General features: G+C 39.8%; 1 protein-coding gene across 1 annotated transcript in view; it reads right to left on the bottom strand.

The window, feature by feature from the left end:
• LOC124629105 (class A basic helix-loop-helix protein 9) overlaps positions 1–23345 on the bottom strand; it is a 40845-nt gene extending 17500 nt beyond the window's left edge. The window contains exon 1 of the mRNA XM_053687530.1: positions 22605–23345. Coding sequence (XP_053543505.1) covers positions 22605–23319 — 715 coding nt within the window. The 5' untranslated portion in view covers positions 23320–23345. The remainder of the gene's footprint in view (positions 1–22604) is intronic.
• Between the last annotated feature and the right edge of the window lie 1730 nt (positions 23346–25075).

The following is a 25075-nucleotide window of genomic DNA, read 5'->3' as shown; positions in this document are numbered from 1 at the left end:
CTGGCACCAGCAACCATGCCGCAGTCAAAGTCGCTGAGAACACATTTTCCCCCTTTCTGGTGTTGGATATGAACAATAACTAAAGCTCTTGACCTGCATGATTTTCTGCATTGTATTGTACCGCTGCGACATAATTGGTTGATTGGATAAATGCGAAAATGAGCAGGTGTACAGGTGTTCCTCTTCAAATGGTACATGTTTTTCATGCACATATGATATGACTTTTGATATTTTTATTGCTACAGTTTAAGAGAAGGCCTGCTATAGATGCAATTATCCAAAGATCTGAAGAAAAAAAAATTGGACATCAACAATTTTATTCATTTTAAAGGAGTTTATCATCTTAAAAGATTAAATGAGTGCTCATATTTAAAGCAAAAGATGGCCTGGAGTCGGTGATCCATTTCTCTCACCAGATAGGGAGTCTGTTTCCTGATGATGGCGCCGCAGGCCTGTAATGGTGCCATTTTCAGTACCTGCTTATTTGAGGGGTATTTTTTGCCTTCAAGCGTCTTTTCACTAAGTACTCCTGCTCAGTGGGATTTTGGTCTGGTGATTGACTTGGCCAGTCACAAAGTTTCCAATTTTAGCCCTGAGAAATACTTGCATTAGCAGGCCAAATGGAAGATAACGCAACATCCAGAGGTATTTCCGACATCCTGCTGCTGGTACATCATTATTAAAGACTAGTTGCTAGAGTTGTTCCTCTGACATGTTAGCATGATTTGGATGATTTTTTTTTTTTTTTTACTTCAAGTGTTCTCTGTTATTATAGTTCACATTAATCGTCATGACATTCATAAGACTTACCACAGCCCTACAGGCTCTAACATGCCTTTTCTATTCCAAGGGATTACCTGTGGTTTGCATTTTGTGGTGAACCTTCTGAGCTCATTTTCTTCGCTTTTTAGCCACTAAGACACCCTGAGGAATTGATAAACAGCGTTTCTTTACGATTCGAATTTCAGATTTAGATTTTCAGTACTCTATAACTCTTCTTCTCTGCTCACCAGTAATTTACCTATCTTAGGTTCTCGTCAACAGACTCCTGATGAAAAGCCTAGGTTTATAATTAACATCGTGAACTAGAATAGCATTAGTATCTCTGCGCCGCATCCAAGAAGTGATGGTTCAGCTTGTAAATCCACATTACAGCCATGCATGGAATCCTATCCAAAGTAATGTGCATGTGTGGAGCGAGGTTTAGTGCCAACGTTATCATAACAGCGTGAATTACGGGAGTCCGTAATTCTGGTTCTTAATCACGCTGCTTGTAATCTTAACAAGTTCCATCTCAGAAAATCATCATCAGCAAATCCTGTGTGATTTTTCAAATATACAGCAGGAAGAAGGGTTTGTGACCAGTCAGTCCTCAGCGTTTCATATTTCCATGACATTCTGGAACAAAGATACTCTGGTTGTTCAAAATAATATAAAATGCACACATCATCTATCAGTACAGATAACACTTTTACTCATCTTCTAATGTTACCAGCACTGTTTGGAAATAACACAAGTAATATAGCAATATTATCTTTTTTTTTTTTACCCCATTTTGAGTGTATGGTCTGCATCTTTGCTGAACTTCTGGTGGATATTAAAACTTGAATTTTAACTGAAGTGGATTTCTCCATCTGCTTGAGACTAGTAGAGGCCCATCACATTACGCATCTAAGCACACAATTATTTCAACTATATTAAAATTAGATTGGCCTCAATCAGTTTACTCCATTCCAATGGAGGTGTTTTCAGGGTAGTGCTGTCTCATCTCAACGGTTAATGCTCTGGGTTACTGATCAGAAGATCGGGGGTTTAAGTCCCAGCACCAGCAAGCTGCCACTGTTGGGCCCTTGAGCAAGGCCCTTAACCTTCTTTAGTCCAGGGGCGCCATCTCATGGCCGACCCTGTGCTCTGACCCCAACTTCCTAACAAGCTGGGATATGTGAATAAAAGAATTTCACTGTGCTGTAATGTATATTTGACAAATAAAGGCTTCTTCAGTAGCAGTTTTTATTCTGATTGAGCTCTCAGTCAGACTCTTAATGGATCATTAGGCTTCCAATAAACCTAACCAGTGTTGGGTGCTTGAATGATGCCGCTGCTCAGCTCAATTATAGGTCACTTTGGATAAACATTTCTGCTAAATGAATAAATGCATCACCTGGGTAGTGTTTGACTCTAATCTTCCCATTTAAAATGCCATATCTTACATGCATATTTCTTTGTTGATGTTGTTTTGTTTTTTGGTATTTCCTTGTAGAGGAATTTTCATAGTAATGTTATGTCCATGCTAAGTTTGGGCTCTGGTTTAGGTAGTGCATGGATAGAAACATAAGCTGGATCTAGTCGTTATAAATAGTCTGGCTTGATTGTAAAGAAAACTAAAGAAAGAGGCTTGAAATGAAAGGGAAACCTGGTGGCTCTGGTATGCTGTAGGGTATTTATTTATTTTGGCAGCATGGTTTGCGTCCATTCGTCCCCTTCAAGTGAAGAATCACTGCAAATCAATCCCAAATTCTTTTAACTGATAACCTTCAACTAACAATGAAGCATTTCTATCATGATGGGCATGGTGTCTTCCAGGATGACTCCACCCCCATGCACAGGGCATGATGGTTCATCATCATCATCCTCATCATGTCCCGTAATCCGCCAGGAGAGGTCGTTTGGGCACTACAGATGATCTATTGACCAGCTCTCTCCATTTCACTCTGTCCTCTGCATCTCTCGTTGCTTGGCTGAGCTTCAGTTTAGTCCACTATGGGATGTTATCGTCCCATCCCTTCTTCTGTCTCCCTCGCTTCCTGTTTCCTCATACAGTGCCTCGGGGGATAGTCTTTGATCTGGTGATGTGACACGAAGGTTCACTGAATGGTTTAATGAGGATGAAAATGATGGAAATCATATGCCTTCACACTCACCTGATCTCAACCCAGTCGAGCGCCTACTGTGTGAGAAATTTTGGAGTGACGTGTTAGACAGCGCGCTCCACCACCACCACCAATTAAAGGAATATCTTTTGGAAGAACGGTGTTGTAGTACAGTTCCAGAGACTGAAACAGAAGCTCTTCTGCAGGCTCGTGGCAGCCCCAGAACCATACTAAGACACCTTGTGTTGGTTTTTCCTTTCATGTAATACACCTCACAACCCAGACCCAGAGAGAGTATTCAGAAATATCATTCACACTCTGTCTGTGGTGTTTCTAACCATCCCTGTGGAAGGGTAATCACTGGAAAGCAGGAGGAAGACTGAGATAGCATCACTGCATTGCTTCCAATCAAAATTATTCAGGAATCTTAACACCATGACATGGAACCTGGTCATGCCCACTGGCCAAAACAAGCTGGGACAGTGATAAAGATGTGCTTTTTGTACCTCTGTAATGACAGACTGCCAGTGTAGTTCTTCCCCTGAATTCCATAGATATGAATCACTCAACTGCTCATACTGTATGTCCTGTCTATTTTTAGCAGAGGAAGGCTTTTGAAAATGGTGTCACAAAATAAGGAGCATATTGCGTGTTATCTCTTTGTTGCCCTACAGCTTTACCATAAATATTTGCGTTACACAGACAGCTGCTGGCAATTTAAAGGAGCTGAGAGATGAGATAGGAGTCGTGAGGTGTGTAACGCCCAGTTTATTACACATCGCAGTTGGATATGAGGTTGACGTCTATCTCTGTGACCTCGGCCTAATGACATCCAGGCAAATATGAGCTGAAATTTCATGGCTGTCACCTTAAGTGCAGATATTTTTTATATCTAAAGTGGTTGTCAACCTTTATAGGCCAGACTATTTTCAGTGCCATGCACGATTGAGCAAAACCAGGAGGATAGCTTGCGCGGCTAACGATGTCTTTTACCGGATGCTGAAAACAGCGCTACGTGACTGGTCATGTCTCAGCTGAAATGAATCCCCATCTTGGACGGACATAAGTAGCTCTTGCTATAAAGCTAATCAGAGAGCTAATTGGCTTTTGTGATCAGTTAAAAAGGGAAGTCATTATTAGGCAATTCATTTGTCGAGTCAGTGTAAGATAAACAAGGAAAGATGGAAGCGAATGAAAGATCGCGATTAAATTAATCTAACTCGACTAATTCTAATGCAACAGTGCTAATTTACAACATATAAACTGAGCGTGTGTTAATGTGTTCTACCCGGGTTTCCTGTGGGTTCTCCAGATCCACTGCCAGTCTGGCCAGGATAAAGTGGTTAATGGAGATGAATGGATAATATGTTATTAGTGTTCTTTTGCGACCATGAAGTGTTTCTCAAGCTAAACAAGGAAAGATGGTAGTGAATCAAAGAGTGCGATTAAATTTACTAACCCTAATGCAGTAATGCTTATTTCTACTGCAACTAAGTGCAACTTCAGAATTTGTGGCACCCTTTATGAATTATATATAATCAAAAAATGTTTATTTGATTAGTATATCTTCATTTTCTGAGGTGTTTCTTGATGGATGCCAATATTTCTGACGGCATTTCTGATGCACAAGAAAGTCCACAATCAGTTTGCTGAAGACAAGCAGACTAAGGACATGGATTACTGGAACCATGTCCTGTGGTCTGATGAGACCAAGATTAATTTATTTGGTTCAGATGATGTCAAGCGTGTGTGGCGGCACCCAGGTGAGGAGTACAAAGACAAGTGTGTCTTGCCTTCAGTCAAGCATGGTGGTGGGAGTGTCATGGTCTGGGACTGCACGAGTGCTGCCGGCACTGGGGAGCTACGGTTCATTGAGGGAACCATGAATGCCAACATGTACTGTGACATACTGAAGCAGAGCATGATCCCCTCCCTTCGGAGACTGGGCCGCAGGGCAGTATTCCAGCATGATAATGACCCCAAACACACGACCACTACCTTGCTAAAGAAGCTGAGGGTGAAGTTGATGGACTGGCCAAGCACGTCTCCAGACCTAAACCCTATTGAGCATCTGTGGGGCATCCTCAAACAAGGTCTCTAACATCCACCAGCAGCGTGATGTCGTCATGGAGGAGTGGAAGAGGACTCCAGTGGCAACCTGTGAAGCTCTAGTAAACTCCATTCCCAAGAGGGTTAAGGCAGTGCTGGAAAATAATGGTGGCCACACAAAATATTGACACTTTGGGCCCAATTTGGACATTTTCTCTTAGGAGTGTACTCACTTTTGTTGCCAGCGGTTTAGACATTAATGGCTGTGTGTTGTTATTTTGAGGGGACGGCAAATTTACACTGTTACACAAGCTGTACACTCACTACTTTACATTGTAGCAAAGTGTCATTTCTTCAGTGTTGTCACATGAAAAGATCATCAGATATTTACAAAAATGTGAGGGGTGTACTCACTTTTGTGAGATACTGTATGTAATCTGGCTGTAATGGGATTACTCTAAAATTTCATTAGATAGACTCTGGCAGCACAAGTCAAGTGTCATTGCCTTTCGACGTCATTTTGTTTGAGGCGATGTCATTTTTAATGCCGTCCTGCCCCGCCAAAGCCGATGGTCACGAGCCATTGCTGCTTAACAAACAACACACTGCTGTACAAGCAGACGGGAACAGCAGTGGAATGAGTGTGCTGCAGGTTATCTATTATACGTGTTTTCCTCCTGACAACACTTGTATTGACAACTATTAGGCGACTTCAAACATCTTCTGTATTGCCAATGTAAAACTGACAGTACATGACGTATATTATCCGTTTCTTATGTTCTAATTCAGTTTCTCTTTTGAAGGAGGGAAGAAACTCTAATCAGCTGTGAGTAACAGCCTTATTAACCTGCTCTCATGTGAATTGGTACACAGGTCATCAATTTGCTCTCTGAAAACTAGCTTTAAGTTTCTCATCCATCTTTGTCGAGTGCAATCAGAGACTTCATCACTCAAGCTGGCAAGGCAGGCGAATGGGAGCTACCTGCTGATCTGCAAGCCTCTCTCTCTCTCTCTCTCTCTCTCTCTCTCTCTCTCTCTCTCTCTCTCTCTCTCTGTATCCTCATTGCCAAGCCAGGCCATCAGCCACCCTGATCTGCCAAGATTCCTGCCACTTTGGAAGACCTGCCTCTTTGGAAGATTGTCCATGGTGAACAATCCAACGCCCCAATCCAAGCCCAAGATGTTAGATTCCCTTGTAAGTTTTTGTCAGTCTGATGGTGTTCATTGTCAGACAGCAGGGCATTTGATGAGCCAGTATATCTCTAATGCCTCAGATTGGAAATAAAGCTCATAGTCTGTGCGGTCAAAGAAAGGTCATTCTTTATCACCCTTAAAACTGTGGCAAAAAAAGAGCGGTGTGTAAAGGAGGATTTATGGTTCTCTTCTTAAGAAACCATTTATCATCCAGTGATAACAGGATGTAGAATGGCATGGCAGATTCTTTAGTCTTTCATCATGCTAAAAGCATACAAAATGATACCAATTGATCAACTTTTTATTATATTTAGTCATAAAATGTTACACACCTGGGGGCATGGTGGCTTTGTGGTTTGCACGTTTGTCTCGCACTTCCAGGGCTGGGGGTTCGGATCCCGCCTCCGCCCTGTGTGTACAGAGTTTTCACGTTCTTCCTGTGCTTCGGGGGTTTCATCCGGGTACTCCAGTTTCCTACCCAGTCCAAAAACCTGTGCTGTAGATTGGCATTTCCAAATTGTCCGTAGTGTGTAAAAGTGTGTGATGGGTTGGTACCCTTTCCAGGATGTCCCGCGCCTTGTTCCCCCAAGTCCCCTGGATATAGGCTCCCCTATGTAAGATAAGCGGTACATAAAATGGATGGATGGATGGATGGATGGATGGATGGATGTTACACACATACCAGTACAGAGGCTTCAATACACCAGTTCCTTCCTACAGCTACCTGATCAGTGGATCCAGAAGTTAATTCCATTTATTCACACTTAGAGGCAATTTATTATATCCAATCCACCAAGTGGAACGATTTAAAGTCGGAGGAAACTGGAGAACCCAAAAGAAGCCCACATAGACACCTGCATGTATACACACCATTTGCCAGTATCAGAAATGCTCACAAAACAATGGAATGAAAGTCACTTTCAAGTTTTATTTTGCACCATCAAGTGTGCTTGCTAGTCCTGTCTGTGTTTTCAACAACATTTGACATTTTTACACTCTGAGAACACTTCCCTGAGGGAGCTGTCCGTATTCTTGAATTTAAACTTTTCCAAAAGTAAGCCGAAGCCTCTCAACATCGTTCGTTAATGTTTCTTTCTCCCTAGACTGAGCGCTTGCAGTTTTTTGGCAAACATTCTTTTTTGTGTCATGTGTGATACCAAGTCCTCTAGGAGCACATTGATTGCCCAGAACTTCTCTATCAATACACACTGCACCAGCTCAGAAATAAAGCGTGGGGCTGCAGTAAAGGCTAATTTATTCCTCGCCTGGCTCTGGAGGCTTTAGGCTCGGTTTAACAAACGTGCCAAATTGAAGCTGTTTCTTTTCGAGATGAGAAGTCTCGGACCTCTCTGCGGAGAGAAAAGCCTGGACGGCATTCATACTGGGCTTCGGCCAGCACACAATGAGATCCGCTGGGAACGTGTCTGCTGAGAGATGACGGTCTCACAATCAGCCACATAGGACTCGTAGCAGACACCAATTAGGGACAACGCAATGTCAGGTGAAAAGTGGGTGAACTGACAAAGTTGCATCTTTTCTTTAATATGAAAATGTATTTATGGCTCAGGTTTTCAGTCTCCACAACTCTGCAAAATGGTGAATAAATCTGTGAGTAAAAGAATGTCAAGTTTAATAACAAAAATTCCAATAAGTATGGAATAAAACACATGGATGGGTAGGAAGATAATCAAGGTACAGCATGAAGCAGAGTTACTATTAACACCCTGGAGTGTTTTATTCCTCTGACACCATAGCAATTTTCCAGCAATTACATCCAGCCATCCATTTTCCATACACAGGGTAATGTGGAACCTGCAGCCTAACCCAGGGAATTTGGGGCAGAAGGTCGGGGACACCCTGGGCGGGGTGCCAACGCATCGCATGGCAAAATCGCACACTACAGACAATTTGGAAGTGCCGAACAGCCTACAACGCATGTCCTTGGACTGGTGGGAGGAAACCTTCGAAACACCGGGAGAACGTGCACACAGGGTGGAGGCAAAACACTGTCACTGGAGACTCCTTCCATAAATGCTGAATAAATGTCTCCTTGCAAAAAACTTCACGACTTCAATAATAAGTGAAATTTTTCTGTTTGTTTGTATCCTTATGTGTGAGCTGGGCTGTCCTGAAGACGTCCCCATTTTGTGAAACCTACTGATTGACACCGACACTGGATACTCCTTCCGTAAATATCAAATATACACAAGTGAATAAGATGTTACTATAGAAACGACAACATATCAGAATGAACACATTAATATAAACCTGTGATTTGAATTACCGTCAGTGCTGCTATTCCAGAAAATGAATCAACACTTTCTGACCAATCAGAATCAAGAATTCAACAGTGTTCAGTAATCAGCAGGGCACTGAATGATTATTTGTTTTCCTTTTTGCTCTCTTAGTGTCTGGCAAATGTGAAGACACTAACCTTTAGCAACAGATCGATACTGCAGTTCGACCAGCTCAAACTGCAGCAAACTCCAAAGCAAAGTCCCTGATTCTCCTTCAAGTATCACTTTATCAGCAGATGAGCACCGAGCCCAGACGGGTGGGAATATGATTTGTTAGATTAGATGCAAATGAAAAAAAAAAAAAGGTTTCTCTATCTCAAAGAGGGGAAAAGTAAAAGCTCTAATAAAGATGTCGATAGAATAATTTAATAGGATGCATTCGCTGCTCACAAACAATACCAGTGTTTAATTGGATCGTCGAGAGCTCTTGTAGACTACTTTTTTCTTCTGCTTCTTAATCAATAGCTGTGCCTCGGGCCTGGTTTACACCCGAGACCAGATAAGTGGCTGTGCAATTATAAATGGATACAACTCAGTTATAGCACCGTGCATGGGTCACAGAGAGATCAAAAATACAGTTCTGCTGCTGTTTCTTTCTGTAGTTAGATGATCTCTATTTTGAGCTGTGAGGTAATGAACGTTATGATTGTTTTTCCCACTGAGTATTGGACCTGGGGTCAAGTGTTTAAAACACATCATCAATTAGAGATGTCCTGTCGTCCTACATGTGAACCAGTCAGTAATGAAAGATAATAAAAGAAAGAATAGACCAAAGCGGATTGGCACCCTGTCCAGGGTGTACCCTGCCTTGTGCCCGATGCTCCCTGGGATAGGCTCCAGGTTTCCCCGTGACCCTGAAAAGGATAAAGCGCTATAGAAGATGGATGAATGGATGGAGAATAGACCAAAGCTTTTCAACTATTTATCTTTCATTGGGTGAATTCATATTGTTCTTCAATTAAGTATGAATGGTCAGAAGGATGATTAATTTTCTATAACATCAGCTCTAACTGTTAAAAGGGCGGTGGTGGGTCAGCAGTTGAAGGCTCTGTGTTACTGATTACTGACCAGAAGGTCAGGCTTTCAAGCACTGCCATGCCTCCACTGCTGTTCCCGTAATCCAATCTTCTCCAGAGGCAACACATCATGGCTGACCATGTGCTCTAAACCCAACTTCCTAACAAGCTCTTCTAACAGTAGCGCAGGTTTATAGAGTATTAATGCACTTGTTCAAATACGCTATGATTTCTATAGTAACAGCTCATTCACTGGAACTTACAGTCTGTAATGCAAGATCTAATCTATAAACCTGGTTATATAACAAAGAAAAAATGTACTGGATAATAACTGAAAGGGTGAAGTTTAACATTTATGGAAGGAGTCATCAGTGTCAGTACTTTATAAGTCGGTCGATTTTCCAGCAAAAACTTTTTTTTTTTTCAGTAAACTGTATTTTTTTTTAAATGTCATTACTTTGGAGAGAGGCTGGTGAGGAAACGACTCTTTATAGCTGCTATAATGTAAGTGAGAGCACGAACTTGTTTGTTTTAAGGGCATTCTGCAACATTAGCTGTACGTATAAATCGTTAAACTGTATTCAAAGACGAATCACTGTGGTATAAGATGAATAAAACACTTCAGGATGTGCTGTTGAGGGGTAACGGGTAGTCTGCTTCAGGGAGTATTTTCTTATATGAGAGCCCCCTACCCAAGTGTTTTATTCCTTACTTAAGTGTCTAGCTCAGGGGTGTCCGATCTTATCCGGGAAGGGCCGGTGTGGGTGCCGGGTTTTCATTCCGACCAAGCAGGAGCCCCACCTGATTCCACCTGTTTAATCAGTTGATCTTGGCTTTCAATAGACTCTAGCTTATTGTATAGAAATAATAAATAAGGTGGATATTTCTACCGAATTTCTGCCCCAGATAGATATAAACGTCTTCATCAAATGAGAGTAAAGTCTGCTTTTTTCCATATCTTTTTTTAAAAAAGTGTTGGCACCCTTTGGAGGTCTAGGGGCCTTTAGCAACCGCTTATACCTCTGATAGAAAGAAATATCCATCATATTTCATCCCATGTTACATTTATAATGTTGTGGAACATCCACACAACAAGTCAGTAATTCCTTCACCTGCAATATGTATGAAAGAAGTAGCAAGCTTAGCATCTAGCACATTCTGTCTGTTAATGGTTTTTTATGCACGCTTGTTATAATTATTGCCCTAAGGAACCTAAAAAAAAATGCAAAGAATTAATTCTACAAATGTTTCCTCTATGGGGAGGGGGGGGCGGTGTGTGAAACCATTAAGGAGTTATATTCCTGCTCCTGCATTCTACACACACTCTACAATGTTGTTTAGAAGAAAAAAGCAGAATCATCCATTTCCTCGATGTAGGAGATGAAAATCCTTTCTTCGAGCTCCACCCTCTTCTCTCAGCAAGCCCATAAAAGTCAGAGAGATATATGTAGCACACTCTGATATAAACACCCGAGCGCAGTCAATGCAAATAGAATGCTGTAGAAAGCTCTCGGCTCTCTGAAGGTTATCGCTTCAGCTCAATGGGAACCAACACTTTGTGGATGTGGAGCTGTGTCTCTCTCTCAAAAATCCCACAAATGGATTGGCAGAGTATCAAAGGACAAGTAGATGAATAACATGAAAGTGTGGCCAACTTTTATGGAGAGAGCTCAAGGTCTTCATTTTTACTCCAAATTGAAAGAACGCAATCAGGGACGTAGACGTTTTGGTCCAGTGGGAGAAAAAAAAATTCAAAATCAGCAAGAATAGATAGGATAGATTCGTTTCAAAGAATGGATTGGATTTAAAATAATGAATCAGACACCGGGTCTTTAATGTGGTCTAATGTGAAGAGCTTTCTGAGCTTAATCTTTGATCACATAATCTAACAAAACACTGTCGGAATTACAAAAATAACGGTTATATAGTGTGTCGCCACCTAAAGGCAGAAATCTGACGTCACATTTTAGAAATATAAGATAGGATAAGATAAGATAAAGCTTTATTAATCCCCAGATGGAGAAATTAGGGATTTGTATATGTAAATATGTATGAAATGAAAGCGAAGACGCGGTGTCTTCTCAAAAACCTTCACATACATCCCTTAAACCAACAACAAAACCTCCAAACTAAAACTCCAGCACTTAGAAATACACTTGACTTTGAATATATAATATATAATAATTAAAATACTTCAAGAATCATATTATTTCGGCATTGTTGTGCGAATCTGTTAAACATCTCCTGCTCGACGCATCCTTTTCAGTTCGGAAAAAATCGTACATTTTATCGCCAATAACGTTCACTCAGCCTGGGTTGACTTACCTGAACACATTCAGCCCGAGGAAAGATCTGGAATTTCCCACGAGTCACATATTCGACAGGAATCATTTGAATCATTTGAACGTCCTGAGGATCGTGAGAAGAAGAAAAGTAAGTCCTGTCATTGTTTTTTACTATATTTTCAATGACATTGAGGGATGAGGTCACTTTGGAAGCACAACCCTATTACCCGAATTACAGACTACTAAGGAATGATCGTATATAAATTACTAGAACGTCCTCTCTTAACGTCTTCATGGCAGTAACGTGAATGCTAGGTAGCCAGGAGTTGTGTGTTTGCTAATGCTATGCTTTACTGAAACCGGTCGTAATGTGATGAGCTTTGTCTGCTAAAATGTGGATTGTAGTCAGTGATTTGCAGAAAGCCATAATAGTAAGTCTCGATAATGATCATTCCTGAAGGATTGAGCGATATGTCCTCAAGTGCACTAGATATTCATTTTGACTCGCACCTCCGGGTTTGGGGTCCTGCCCCGGCCTGTGTGCACGGAGTTGGCATGTTCTCCCCGTGCTTCAGGGGTTTCCTCCAGGTACTCTGGTTTCTTTCCCCAGTCCAAAGACATGCATTATAGGCTGATTGGCATTTCCAAATTGTCCGTAGTGTGTGAATCGGTGTGCGATTATGCCTTGAGATAGGTTGGCACCCCGTCCAGGATGTCCCCCGCTTTGTGCCCACGGGTTCCCTGGGATAGACTCCATGCTCCCCTGTGTAGGATAAGCAGCATGTAAAACTGATGGATGGATGGATTCATTCCAGGCCCTATAGGAAGCATTTCAGAGCATTTAAAAATGTTATCTCTGCTGAGATAACATGCTGTCCTTTCATCCTCCTGATAACTGAGATTAACTCATTCATGCTCTCGTTAGTCTAGACGTGAAAAAGTGTGTCTTACACTCGCCTATTTATTTATCCTTCTGTCATATAATGTTCAAGAGAAGCTGTCTGTACTGTCAGGGAGGATGATTTGATCCTCTGGGACTCGCAGGTTTATTAATCTTTCTCAGAGTCTGAACTGAAGTGATCAGAGATGAGTGCAGGAGATGCAGAGACTCGATCATTTCTGACGGGACGGTCCGGTCAGGAGGATCTCTCGAACCCTGTACTGTACTTATGAAGTCAAATCCTAGCCTTGAACACTGTAAAAGAAATCTGAAAAAACGATCGATGTATATAAATCAACATCTAATGGAAAAATCCAGTGCACACGCAGCTAAAAAATAAAACCCTAACAAATATCAAATAAAATATATCATTATAAATAAATGATACGTGAATAAATAATCGTCACAAAGTGCAAATATTGAGAACATTTTATACTCAGTCAGATTTATGTAATATTTCTTATTATGAGATTATTACGATATATATATATATATATATATATATATAAATATAAATATATATATATATATATATAAATATATAATAAGATAATTTGTATTTCTAGATGCTTCTTTAAATTAATCCACTTATATTCACTTATATTCGCTAATGTGCACAATATTTTTTATTTCCCAAAGTAAATGCTTGAAATTAGCAATAAATAAATAAATAAATAAATAAATAGATAAATAAATAAATAAAATGTGCCAATAAAACATGACATGATGAATTCAAGCTTTAAATTAAAAAAAAAAAAAGAATTGAAAATAAATAAATAAATAATCTTAATATTTAAAAATGTTGTCCAGATAGTCTAATTTTATAGGATGTTTCTTATTATAAGAATATTATATAACAAATGTAGCATTAATAAGGCTAGATAACTAGACAGTTGTTTGCCAGTAGAATAATTTAAAAGTGATCAAATCAGCTTGAATTAATAATAATAATAATAATAATAATAATACATATGAAATATTACATATTTTTTAAATATTGGTATAACACTAATAATCTTATGTGTTCTCTGATATGTCCATATTATTATTATTTAAAAAATATTACAAATGTCTGTTAAAAAATCTTTATTGTTTTAATGTTCCTGTTTTTGGGTCGTGTTCCAATGATGCCTTCTCCTCAAGACAATAAATCAAAGAAGAGTGTGTGTGTGTGTGTGTGTGTGTGTGTGTGTGTGTGTGTGTGTGTGTGTGTGTGTGTGTGTGTGTGTGTGTGTGTGTGTGTGTGTGTGTGTGTGTGTGTGTGTGTGTGAGAGAGAGAGTGAGAGAGAAAGAGAGAGAGATGTCAGAATAACTGATCTGTCATAGAAGTTAAATGGTGGCTGTGACATTGTGGGAGACACAAGAAGGGCACAGCATCTCAAAACTCTACTCGCTCTAGTTTCTCCAAATGAGACAGGGTTAAATTTCTATTCGTTTATATTTCTCTGTGGAAGCACAGCAGTCTTGGTTTCGTTATCTTTGTCTATTCAACCATGCATTCTTTTTTTTACGAGAGAGAGAAAGAGAGAGAGAGAGAATCCCAAGTTAAGTTCTGTACATCATCTGTTTCACATTCAGCTGAGATCTGGGATTTATAACCACGACTTTTCTGTTTATTAATTCAGATGTGCATTTGGTGCTTTACAGAGTAAATAAACTCATGAAGTCGTGGATGTCCAGGCTCCTTAAGATTTCTTCTGGAAATTTTACCGAAAAAAAAAAACATTTTTCTGTTATAGTGAGAAAGTGCTACTGTGGACTGTGACATTCCGTGTAAAGCAAATAATGAGTTTTATCCTGTCATCACACACACACACACAGACACACACACACACACTTTTCATCAGCTTCCCAAACAAGGCATGACGTGTTTTGTTTGCTCAGTCTCTTACATGTCACACACAGTTAGAGATCTCATTCACATAAACTGTCATGAAGCATAATTTATTATCGTACAATGTTAGCAAGCCTCGCAATCAATTAGCATGATAGTGCTTCTGTGGGTGAGGGTGTGTGTGTGTTTGTGCAATCAAGTCACACTTATAATTAGATGGCTTTTCAAATTCTATTCACACTTTCAGAAAATGTTCCTCAATGGGGTAGCAGCATTCGTTTTCTATTTTTCTTTTGTACTGGTAGCTAGAGTAGGGTTTCCCAGCCAGCCCCCTAGGGGTTCGTAACGGCATTGCAGGAGGTTCATAAGACTGATAGAAATACCAGTGTCATATTTTTTATTTTATTTTTTTTTACAAGATCTAACAAACATTCCAATAAAATAGAAAAGAAAATTCAACTAAAGATGTTTCTATATTTCACAAATTGAAAAGTAACACTTTTGGACACTTTTTTTCATTTCAAAAGTTTTCACCTAAAATCTTAAGGGGTACTTTTGGGAAATAACTTCCCAAGGTTGAAGGGGTTCAAAACCCCAAAACGCACGGAAGCCCTTGTCATCGGTGTCAAACTACAACGCGGCCTACAAACATGGCCACCAAGGACTACAACACACCACTATCTCAAGCACTCTCATGGTCACCCGATTACTGATTGCACACACGTGGACTCAATCGCAGTCACAGACACACGCACAGTATTTAAAGGACTCTTAGTTCACATGTATTTCGTGAAGTAAATGGCACACTTATATAGCACTTTTATCCAAAGCGCTTTACACAGTGTCTCATTCACACACACACTCACCAATGGTAACAGAGCTGCCATGCAAGGCGTTAAATTGCCATCGGGAGCAACTTGGGGTTCAGTGTCCTGCCCAAGGACACTTCGGTATGCGGAGTCACGTGGGCCGGTAATCGAACCGCCAACCCTACGATTAGTGGCTCTATACCCGCTCTACCACCTGAGCCACAGCCGCCGGTTGATATTGATTCTCACCAGTCGCTATCAAGCCTTGAATTATTGATTGCTATCCTTGTGTTGATATTGTTTCTGGTTTCTTCGACTTGCTCCTGTCTACCCTTGTTTATGCTGTTTGTTGATCGCCTGACCTTCGCCTGCACCTTGACCCTGCTTTTGAATCTCGTTCTGGTTTTTACTGCCTGGAATATTAAAAAACTTTCAACCCGCAGTTGTGTCTTCGCCTGCTAGAAAATACTTGTAGCTTAAGTAAAGAATAACACAACAGACCCTACGGCTATATAACCGGTTATACACGGCGGGGCGGTGCGATACGGCACAACACGAAACGGAGTACCATTACCACGCTAAAGTCAAGTGGAGCGTATTATTCCGTAATACCACGGGGATTTGTCAACGATTACAGTGTTTGTCTTATGAATGAACGACACATTACACTTTTCAACAGTCTATATTTAAGAGTTACTGTAATGTTTCGGACCGTTCGAGAGACAAGTTAGTACCTGTTCTCACGATAAACTGTCATTCCCTCACCATCATCTACTACTCTCTCTCTCTCTCTCTCTCTCTCTCTATATATATATATATATATATATATATATATATATATATATATATATATATATATATATATATATATATAAACAGGTTTAATACTCATATATGCTTCATTGTAATTTTGTAATAGGAACTCTTATATAAACTTGACTCTATTCAAGATATTTTGACTTGCTAAGTGCATTTCTACAATAAGGACCTCACTAATTTGATCCTGGTTATGGCCCTGACCCCAATTTAGCAGGAAGAAGTCGAACTCTGAGCAGATTGAGCTCCAGACGGGTTTGTAAAGCTGTTGAAGCTGTGGAATGCTGCTGCCCTCAAGTGGCCTGACTGATAAATTACAACACAAAAGTGTGGAGGGGAATTAGAAACTTCTTTCATGTCTATGAAATAAAATTCAGATTCGTTTCATAGTAGTTACCGAATAACATTTCTGCCGCATTTTAGACCTGAATTAGCCTATGAATGTTTATATATGTACAAAATGCAGCAATTACTTGGTAACATTAACATCTCATGGGTGTTTATTCCATGTTTTTGTGTTCTTGAAAGTGTGAGATAGATTTTCGCTGCTTCTCCATAAATAATAACAATTCATTTGTATAAATAATTGATAATAATTGCAGTTGAGCTCCCAATCCACAGTCTCAACACAAGATGTATATAATGTACAGTACACAGTACGCATTATTATTATTATTATTAGTAGTAGTAGTAGTAGTAGTAGTAGTATCCGATTCCAAACTTTTCCATTAGTTACAAGAGCAGATCTATTTTTATTATTATTATTATTATTATTATTACAAGTCCTTGTGTAAACTGTTACTAGTGAAATCATAACATATAGAACATTCTGACCTATCAGAATCAAGAATTCAACAGCATTGTGTTATAATAGTGAAGTATCATGCTATAAAGGTTTTCCCTTTATTTATTTAGACTCTGCATGCCTCGTCTATTGTGCACATTTCCATTCCAGAAGGTTTTGTACGTAAAACATATTTTGTTGATTTCCCTGTGATATATTTTGGTGATTTCCCTGTGATATATTTTGGTGATTTCCCTGTGATATATTTTGGTGATTTCCCTGTGTAAACTCTGAGATGTGACTCATCAGTTGATTGTCAGGTTTAATTCTCAGAGAAATCACTAAATCCTTCAGCTCTGTAATCTCTGCCTGAGCCGAATAAACCTTCTCGTCACTCCCAGGATATTTTGAGTCATGAATACCTCAGGCGGTTAGCTCAGAGCGCTAGGAATAGTAACAGACATGTCGTCATACATACAGGGGGAGAGAGTGCTGGGATCTGGCTGAGTTCCCTGGCTCGGAGTTCACGCAGCCTGTCAGGACTTGGATCGAGAGAAGACCCTGAATCACACCCCCTGAAAGGCGGGCATGTTTTCTCCAGGCACTTCCTTTCACCCGCCTTACCGGAATCTCCTCCCTCTTTGGGCCCTGAGGAGAGCTCATTCTCTCCCTGGAGACTATTATTACGAGTCTGTCTCCGTAGCAGACCACCGACCTCAACCTGACGATCAGCACACATGCTTACATTAGATATGTTTCCAAGAATAAATGAAACACACCACATTAGGAGATTAGGAGAGCGTGTCGCATTTTGAATTTGTCAAGTGAGCTAGTGAGGTGCAGGTGTTCGTGTACTCGTAGATCAAAATGATGAAAACAATGTCAAACGAAATGATCAGCTAGAAGATATTTAGGATTCACGGATATTTTGAAACAAAGTAAAAAAATAGCTGGTAGAATAGTGTATTTTAAGTTAAATAATTCATGAGATCAGGTCGGAAAACTGCTCAACTGCTTGTATGATTGAATTAGGTGAGGAAGTTAGTTAATAAATTGAAAAAAATGCTAAGAATGATTTTTTTTATATATATATATTTTTAGTTATGGAGCTAGAAGTCATAATGTAATACGATGTAATCATTTATTATGATTTATGGAGCTACATGTCATTTGGTGTCACTCAATCTGAACATTTCCTTGTGACTTATTTTATGAGTATTTTATTTCTTCTTATGACATTTTTCCAATTACATTTGCATTTATGGCATTTGGCAGACACCCTCATCCAGAGTGACTTACATTTATCTCATTTATACATCTGAGCAGTTGAAGGTTAAGGGCCTTGCTCAAGGGCCCAACAGTAGTAGCTTGGAGGTACTGGTTTTAAACTCACAACCTTCTGATTAGTAGTCCAACGTCTTTACCACTGGGTGTCTTAACCCTCCCTCCCCCCCAGCACCTGGTTGCTGATAAGAAAGAATGAGTCAGCCCTAATCTGGAGGTCTCGTGTCAATTCTATCACCTTAAAAATGTACATCTGCCTGTCTGTCTGGATTAAGTTAAAAGATTTTGCACACCTCGTCTTCTATTTCACGTCTATTTCACAAAATCAATGTCCTGTCATGACCATCCCAGTCCCCTGACCTGAACCCCATAAAAAACCTGTGGGGTGAACTGAAGAGGAGAGTCCCCCAGCGTGGACCTCGAAATCTGAAGGATCTGGAGAGATTCTGTATGGAGGAACGGTCTCAGATCCCTCACCATGTATTCTCCAACCTCATCAGCGTTATAGGAGAAGACTCAGAGCTGTTATCTTGGCAAAGGGAGCTAGCACAAAGTACTGACTAAAAGGGTGCCAATAATTGTTGCACACCTATATTTAACAGATATATATTTTGATAAACCAGTGTTGTGTTTGCAATTGTTTAATATCCATGACAGCAGAGTATTTTTGTTTTTTTGTTTTTTTAACAAAAGATCAAAAGGATAATTTTTCACAGTCTTCTTGGCTCATATTTGCGAAGGGTGCTAATATTAGTAGAGGGCGCTGTATCAGAGTATAGAGAATATTTACTGTATATTACATTCAGAAAGTTTTAATGAATGGATTGCATTTAGGTTTTCTTATTTCCTATTAATGCCTAAATTGAACACTGGCATTGTACAACACATGCTTTTTATCTCAATGGATGCTATAACAGCTCTTAAGGCATTAGTTGCACAGTTTATTATCTGATGACTGACTGATTCCCAAAACAAAATCAGACAGGTCCTACATACCGGGGCAGAGGTAGCAGTAAATCACTCGTTTTTCCACCAGCACATAAAAGAGACCCACAGGCATGATGAAGTGGTTGGAGTTTATGGCTGTCCATCAAGGTCTTAGCACACACACTCATACACACACACATACACCAAGGTTGTGACCACATAAAATACAGCTAACTCATTAAACTTTGGACATGATCATGTTTGCTTGGCTTATATGTATATAAGAACAAATAAAACACTCTGTGGCATGCCGTTATAGGAAAATCAACAACAACAGGGTGGTGTGATGAGGTGGAGTTACTGTTACCACCCCAAAGTTGATTATTTTCCTAGAACAGCACATCCTGAAGAGTTTCATTCCTCTTACACCACAATAATTGGATTTCTTTTTAAATAATGAATCACGGCGGGCGCACGGTGGTTAGTGGTTAGCACGTTCGCCTCACACCTCCGGGGTCGGGGGTCCAATTCCCACCGTGGCCCTGTGTGTGCGGAGTTTGCATGTTCTCCCTGTTCTGCGGGGGTTTCCTCCCCCAGTCCAAACACATGCATGGTAGGCTGATTGGTGTGTCCAAAATGTCTGTAGTGTAAGAATGTGTATGTGTATGTGATTGTGAGCTGCTATGCATTGGCACCCTGTCCCGGGTGTACCCCGCCTTGTACCCCATGCTCCCTGGGATAGGCTCCAGCTTCCCTGTGACCCAGTAGGATAAGTGGTATAGAAGATTGATGGATGAATCATGGATCTTTTTATCCATTTGTAGTTACATTTAATGTTGTGCAGTGTCCACGGAACAAGTTCTTCATCTTCTCCTTAAAGCTTAAGACTTTCCCGTGTTGGAAAACTTACCGACGTTTATAAAAGCACGACCGTGTTAAGTGTGACTGTACACTGGAGACTTCCTCTACAGATGATAATGAATCTCTACTTGTATGATTATACATTCTTTTAAAACTGTTTATTATTAGGCTTAAATTGTGTTGTACGAGTCCTTGCGTATGAGCTGTTACTATAGAAATGATACCGTATCAGAACGAGAACATTAGTATAATCCTGTTCATTTCAAACAGCTTCTGGTTGAAATTTGCTCCCAAGACAATTGTAAACAATGAAGTTAATGCTCATGTATTTTTAATCGAGTGACTTTTACATCAAAGTTTCCACAAGCAATTCGTCTTTATTGTAGAGCTTTGGAGAAGCAGCTCGGCTTATTTGCGAACTTTAAGAAAATCCTCCACGGTGAAGCTCCTCGCGAAGCTGGTTGTGAAGACGCTGAGGAATCAGGAATACAATATAAAACTGTATTGTTTTGTTTATGGTCACTTCATAATTCAAATATGCGTTATATCATAGTGTTCATGAGGTCTTTAAAACAGTACCAAAGTGTTCAATGAGGAAGGGTGTACAAACTTTTTTGGTTATATGTAACATAGTAGAGCGTATGAGTGGGTATTAAAGTTTAGGGAGATAAATTCATAAAACATCTGATTACAATCTTTACCTTCTGATTGTTCAGCATGACAGACGTTGGAAAACATAAGCAGCAGTAATGTTGCTCTTGAGACCAGTCGAAATTCATACTTTTTATTTACATTTTAAGAAAAAGAATGATAAAAAAAAAAAACAATCATTTGAGCAAACTATTTAATACAGGACGCCATTTTGTAAACTGAAGCCACCTCAAATGAATCCTGAATTGAAATTTCGATCCGGTTTCGTGGTAGTGGATCAAACAGCACAAAAACTCAATCTACATTCGAAAATGTGATCAAATAGGTCTAATTTCTGAAATATCCAAGAATTCATCATTCATCTGCTACGCGAATATAATTCTCCCAATAATAATAAACTTCGTTTCTGTTTGAATCACGTTTATTTATTTATTTTTTTGTCAGATCAAAACAATTGCTATTGTGCGCTTATCTCCTGCACAAGCTTGTTCTTGGCTATGAACTTGATTTTACCATATGGCGCATTTCTAGTACAGTCCGATACTATTGGAACGGCGAGGCCGACTCATTCGTGAACATATTTGTGTTTGGGATCAAAAAGACGAAAATGAGAAGAGAGTTTAGAGAATTTCAGCTTTTATTTCCCGGTATTTATATGTACATCTAGACGTAAATGCCAGGAAATAAAAAGGAAATCTTGAATTTTCATCTCATAACCATCTTTTGATCTCAAACCCAAATGTCTTTGGTGGGTAGCACAAAGAAATTGTATTTCCTGACACTTACATCTAGACGTTTTAAACAACAAAAAAACATTTACTTTCATTTACTTATCTGTTCCTATACTTTTGCTTGCCTACAAATTGGATGGTCTGATACAACTACATATAAATACCAGGAAATAAAAGCTGAAATCCTAAACTCTCATCACATATCCATTTTTTGGTCTCAAGCCCAAATGTCTTCGGTGTGTAGCACAAACAAATTAATTAGCCTTGCCGTTCCAATAGTTTCAGAGCTTACTGTATTTCCTACATAGGTAAGTGTCTGAAAATGAAAAATCTTTTTTTTCGTGCTACAATTCAATATTGACAGAATTCAATAAGTAATTAAACAGAAGTTGTAAGAAATACTTGGTTCATGTTCTACTAGTTGAATTTGTATGTACATGCTCATTAATATTAATGCTCTCATTATATTCGTTATCCTTTCTATAAACATAAACCTGCCTAATTGTTCATGTGGTGAAGTTTTCTGTAATGTGACATACATTGTTTCCTCGCCACCGTCGCCTCTGGCTCGCTCATTAGGGATAAATTCATACATTTAAAATCTAGATTCGGTGTTTGTACGTTTCTGTAAAGCTCCTTCGGGACAATGTCCATTGTTAAAAGCCCTGTACAGATAAAACTGAATTGAATTGAATTAAGGGAAGGAGTCTCCAGTGTTAGGGCTTCGTAATAGTCTTTTACTCTTTTAGTAAAAGAGAGGCTGGAGAACACTACTAAAAACATATATAATACATTTTGGACCTAAGCATCAGGTATAGCTATATAGGTACCATTTTTTTTTCCACATTAGTTACTATGTACACGCATTTCCAACTTTCAAAGTGTGTTCCAAGTATGTAAGTACTACACAATACATTGCAGATTAAGGTCTACTGTACATCACCTAGACATTTTAAAATAATTTACTACATACTTGGCATAAGTACGTAAGGAATGTAGCTTGTACAGAAGTACTACATATTTACATGCATGTTTAAGCTGGATGCGTAACTGCAAATCGTACAACACATTGCATTAACGCAGAAGTAAAAGTTCTTCTAGAGGGTCCAATTTTCCCTCAAAGCTATAATGTATAATACATTTTAATTCCGTGATAGTCGATTCGTTCTCCACAAAAACAAACTACTACAAAAGAATTCATGTAATAAGTGCACAGTCGGTGTGTGTGGAGTGTGTCCCAGGATATCAGTGCATACTTAGAGACTGCTGGAATCCCAAGCACTGCCACTGCCAGGGGAAAGGCGTGGCCGGGGCATCCGAGAACACTTCCACGCGCTTAAAACCGAACTGCAATTCAGGGCTTTGTCTGTAGCAGGGAGAGTTCAGACGCTCTGCAGAGGAAGTGTATGCAGGAGAGAAGTTGCTGTAAGGAGGAGATGGTGTTCCAAGAGCTCCAGATATCAGTGAAGCATGCTGAGGGGTTCTGCGGAGCTCTGCTTGGTGCTGGGTGTCTGCATACCAGTTCTCCGACGGTTCCTCGCGTCGGGTGTCATCCAGCCTCGCGTGGCACTCAGGATGGACGTGTGATGGTGCGTCTGGTTCCTCTTGTGAGCTTGAGTGTAAGAGAGCAGACAGCACTGAGATGCGATGGATGGCCCGGCGCAGAGTCGCGATCTTAGACAGACGTTTGCCGCTGAGGTCGTGATTGAGCACCACGCGTAAGGCATTGAAGGCTTGGTTGTAGTCCAGGATGCGCTTGCGTTCTCGGACGTTCGCAGCAACCCTGTGGGCTTTGGAACGTGCCGACCTCCTTCGTTTTTTAGCGACCTCCGTGAGATCGCTTCCTGAGGCAGTTGACAGATTATTCAACTGATCTTCACTCGGATTGTCTGAAATCTCCAAGCCTGATGCACAGCCCTCCTGCTCATCCTCGGAAAGCTCCGACTCAGTGCTGATGCTGGACAAACTCATGGTTACTCGCTCACTGTCTCAGTGATGTTGAGGCTGTGCAGACTGTGAGTTCTCAGACTCTACCCATGTCACAAACCTCCACGGACGCGTGCTCGGTTCACTTTGGCTCACGGAGGTGAAAGGTGCTATTAAAGGCACTTAGAAGATGCATCACATGGACCAATCGGCCGCTAGGAAAGGTGTGCTCGGTTTATAAGTGGCCTCCAGGCAAAACCCAGGTATCATTCAACAATCACTGGCACGCCTCCTGCGCTCACAGTCTGCAGCGTAAACGCAACAGGAACTACAGACTCATCTGCTTTATGGCTGAAAGAAAAATCCATCCCAGAAGAATATGTCTATAACGTCCATTTAGATTCAGAAAACAAAATATTATTTTGTTTTGTCTAACTGAATGGCTACGAGTGACTCGTGTAGGATAATATACATTCCTGTACTAAAAATTCACACATTTGATACGTTTCTACATGTGGTTTTTAGACAGTCTGTTACATTTTTGCGCGTGTAGTGCATGGCTTTTGTTATGTGACTTTTTTTTTACGTAAATGATCCTTACACGATTCATTTTTAACACTAAAAAAAAAAAAAAAAAAAACAGGATTCATTCATTTTATGTTGTGCACTCGTGTTAATTTTTTCTCCAACTGATTCATTTATTTTCAAAAGTGATTTTATTTTCTGAATGTTGTTAGTGCACGTTTTTTTTCCCACACTATTTTCTAACATCATGAATTTCTTTTCAAACGATAATTTTTTGACATATTTCCTTTCATTTCGACCTTATTTTGTCATTAATAAAAATGGATGAACTACATGTAAACACACGTGACATCCTGTGAATAATACGTCGACACACGTGTCATCATGTGAATTATACGTTGACACACGTGACATCATGTGAATAATACGTCGACACACGTGTCATCATGTGAATTATACGTTGACACACGTGACATCATGTGAATAATACGTTCACACGTGACATCATGTGAATAATACGTTGGCACACGTGACATCGTGAATAATACGTTGCCACCTATTGATAATTGAATCTAATGAATCAAAGTGTATAGATACACCATGTGGTTCATTTGATTCAATTATCAATATGTATTATTCACGTGATGTCACGAGTGTTCACTGAAATTCAGTGTGCATATGTCAGGGCATAACATGTTGAAATGCACTTTTTTTTTTTTTTTTTTTTTTTTTTTTTTTTCCATAAGGGAGTTCATTTAAATTACATGCCTCGCCATTGGAAAGGGATTTAGCATAACATATAAATAATAATCTATTTAGAAATGGGAAAAAATGACCTCATTTTTTCTCAAAAATGGGTTTCTGTGCCAAAAAATAAACAACCTTTTTCATCTTGAATAAAACGGATTATCTTTGGTTGATTTTCAAACAGAAGCTTTGTCCTGATTTAGTCATTCTCCTCGTTTATACAGTATTAACACCTCACTATGAAGCGTGATCTCTAGCTTTGACTCAAACACGATAGCAGGTCTAGTCTAGGAGGATACAAAGCGATGGAGGTGTACACGTTGTCATAAATCTAAAGTTGCTCCGCTGACATGAACAGACAATAGCCTCGGCTCATCAAAGAAGGAACCTGAACATTTTATGGTTCCCTCTCGATCTGTCTTCACCCTCCTCCCTCCCTGTCTCGGCTGTCGGACTGTTCCTGTGACGAGCAGAGCCGTTTGTCCAAATTAGTGGATGGTAATATTGTGAAGCGCTAATAACAGGATGC

The sequence above is a fragment of the Ictalurus punctatus genome, chromosome 17, assembly GCF_001660625.3.
Source record: "Ictalurus punctatus breed USDA103 chromosome 17, Coco_2.0, whole genome shotgun sequence".
NCBI classification, from domain to species: Eukaryota; Metazoa; Chordata; class Actinopteri; order Siluriformes; family Ictaluridae; genus Ictalurus; species Ictalurus punctatus.
Note: the sequence above shows the minus strand (reverse complement) of the source record. Positions and strands in the feature narration are given on the sequence as shown.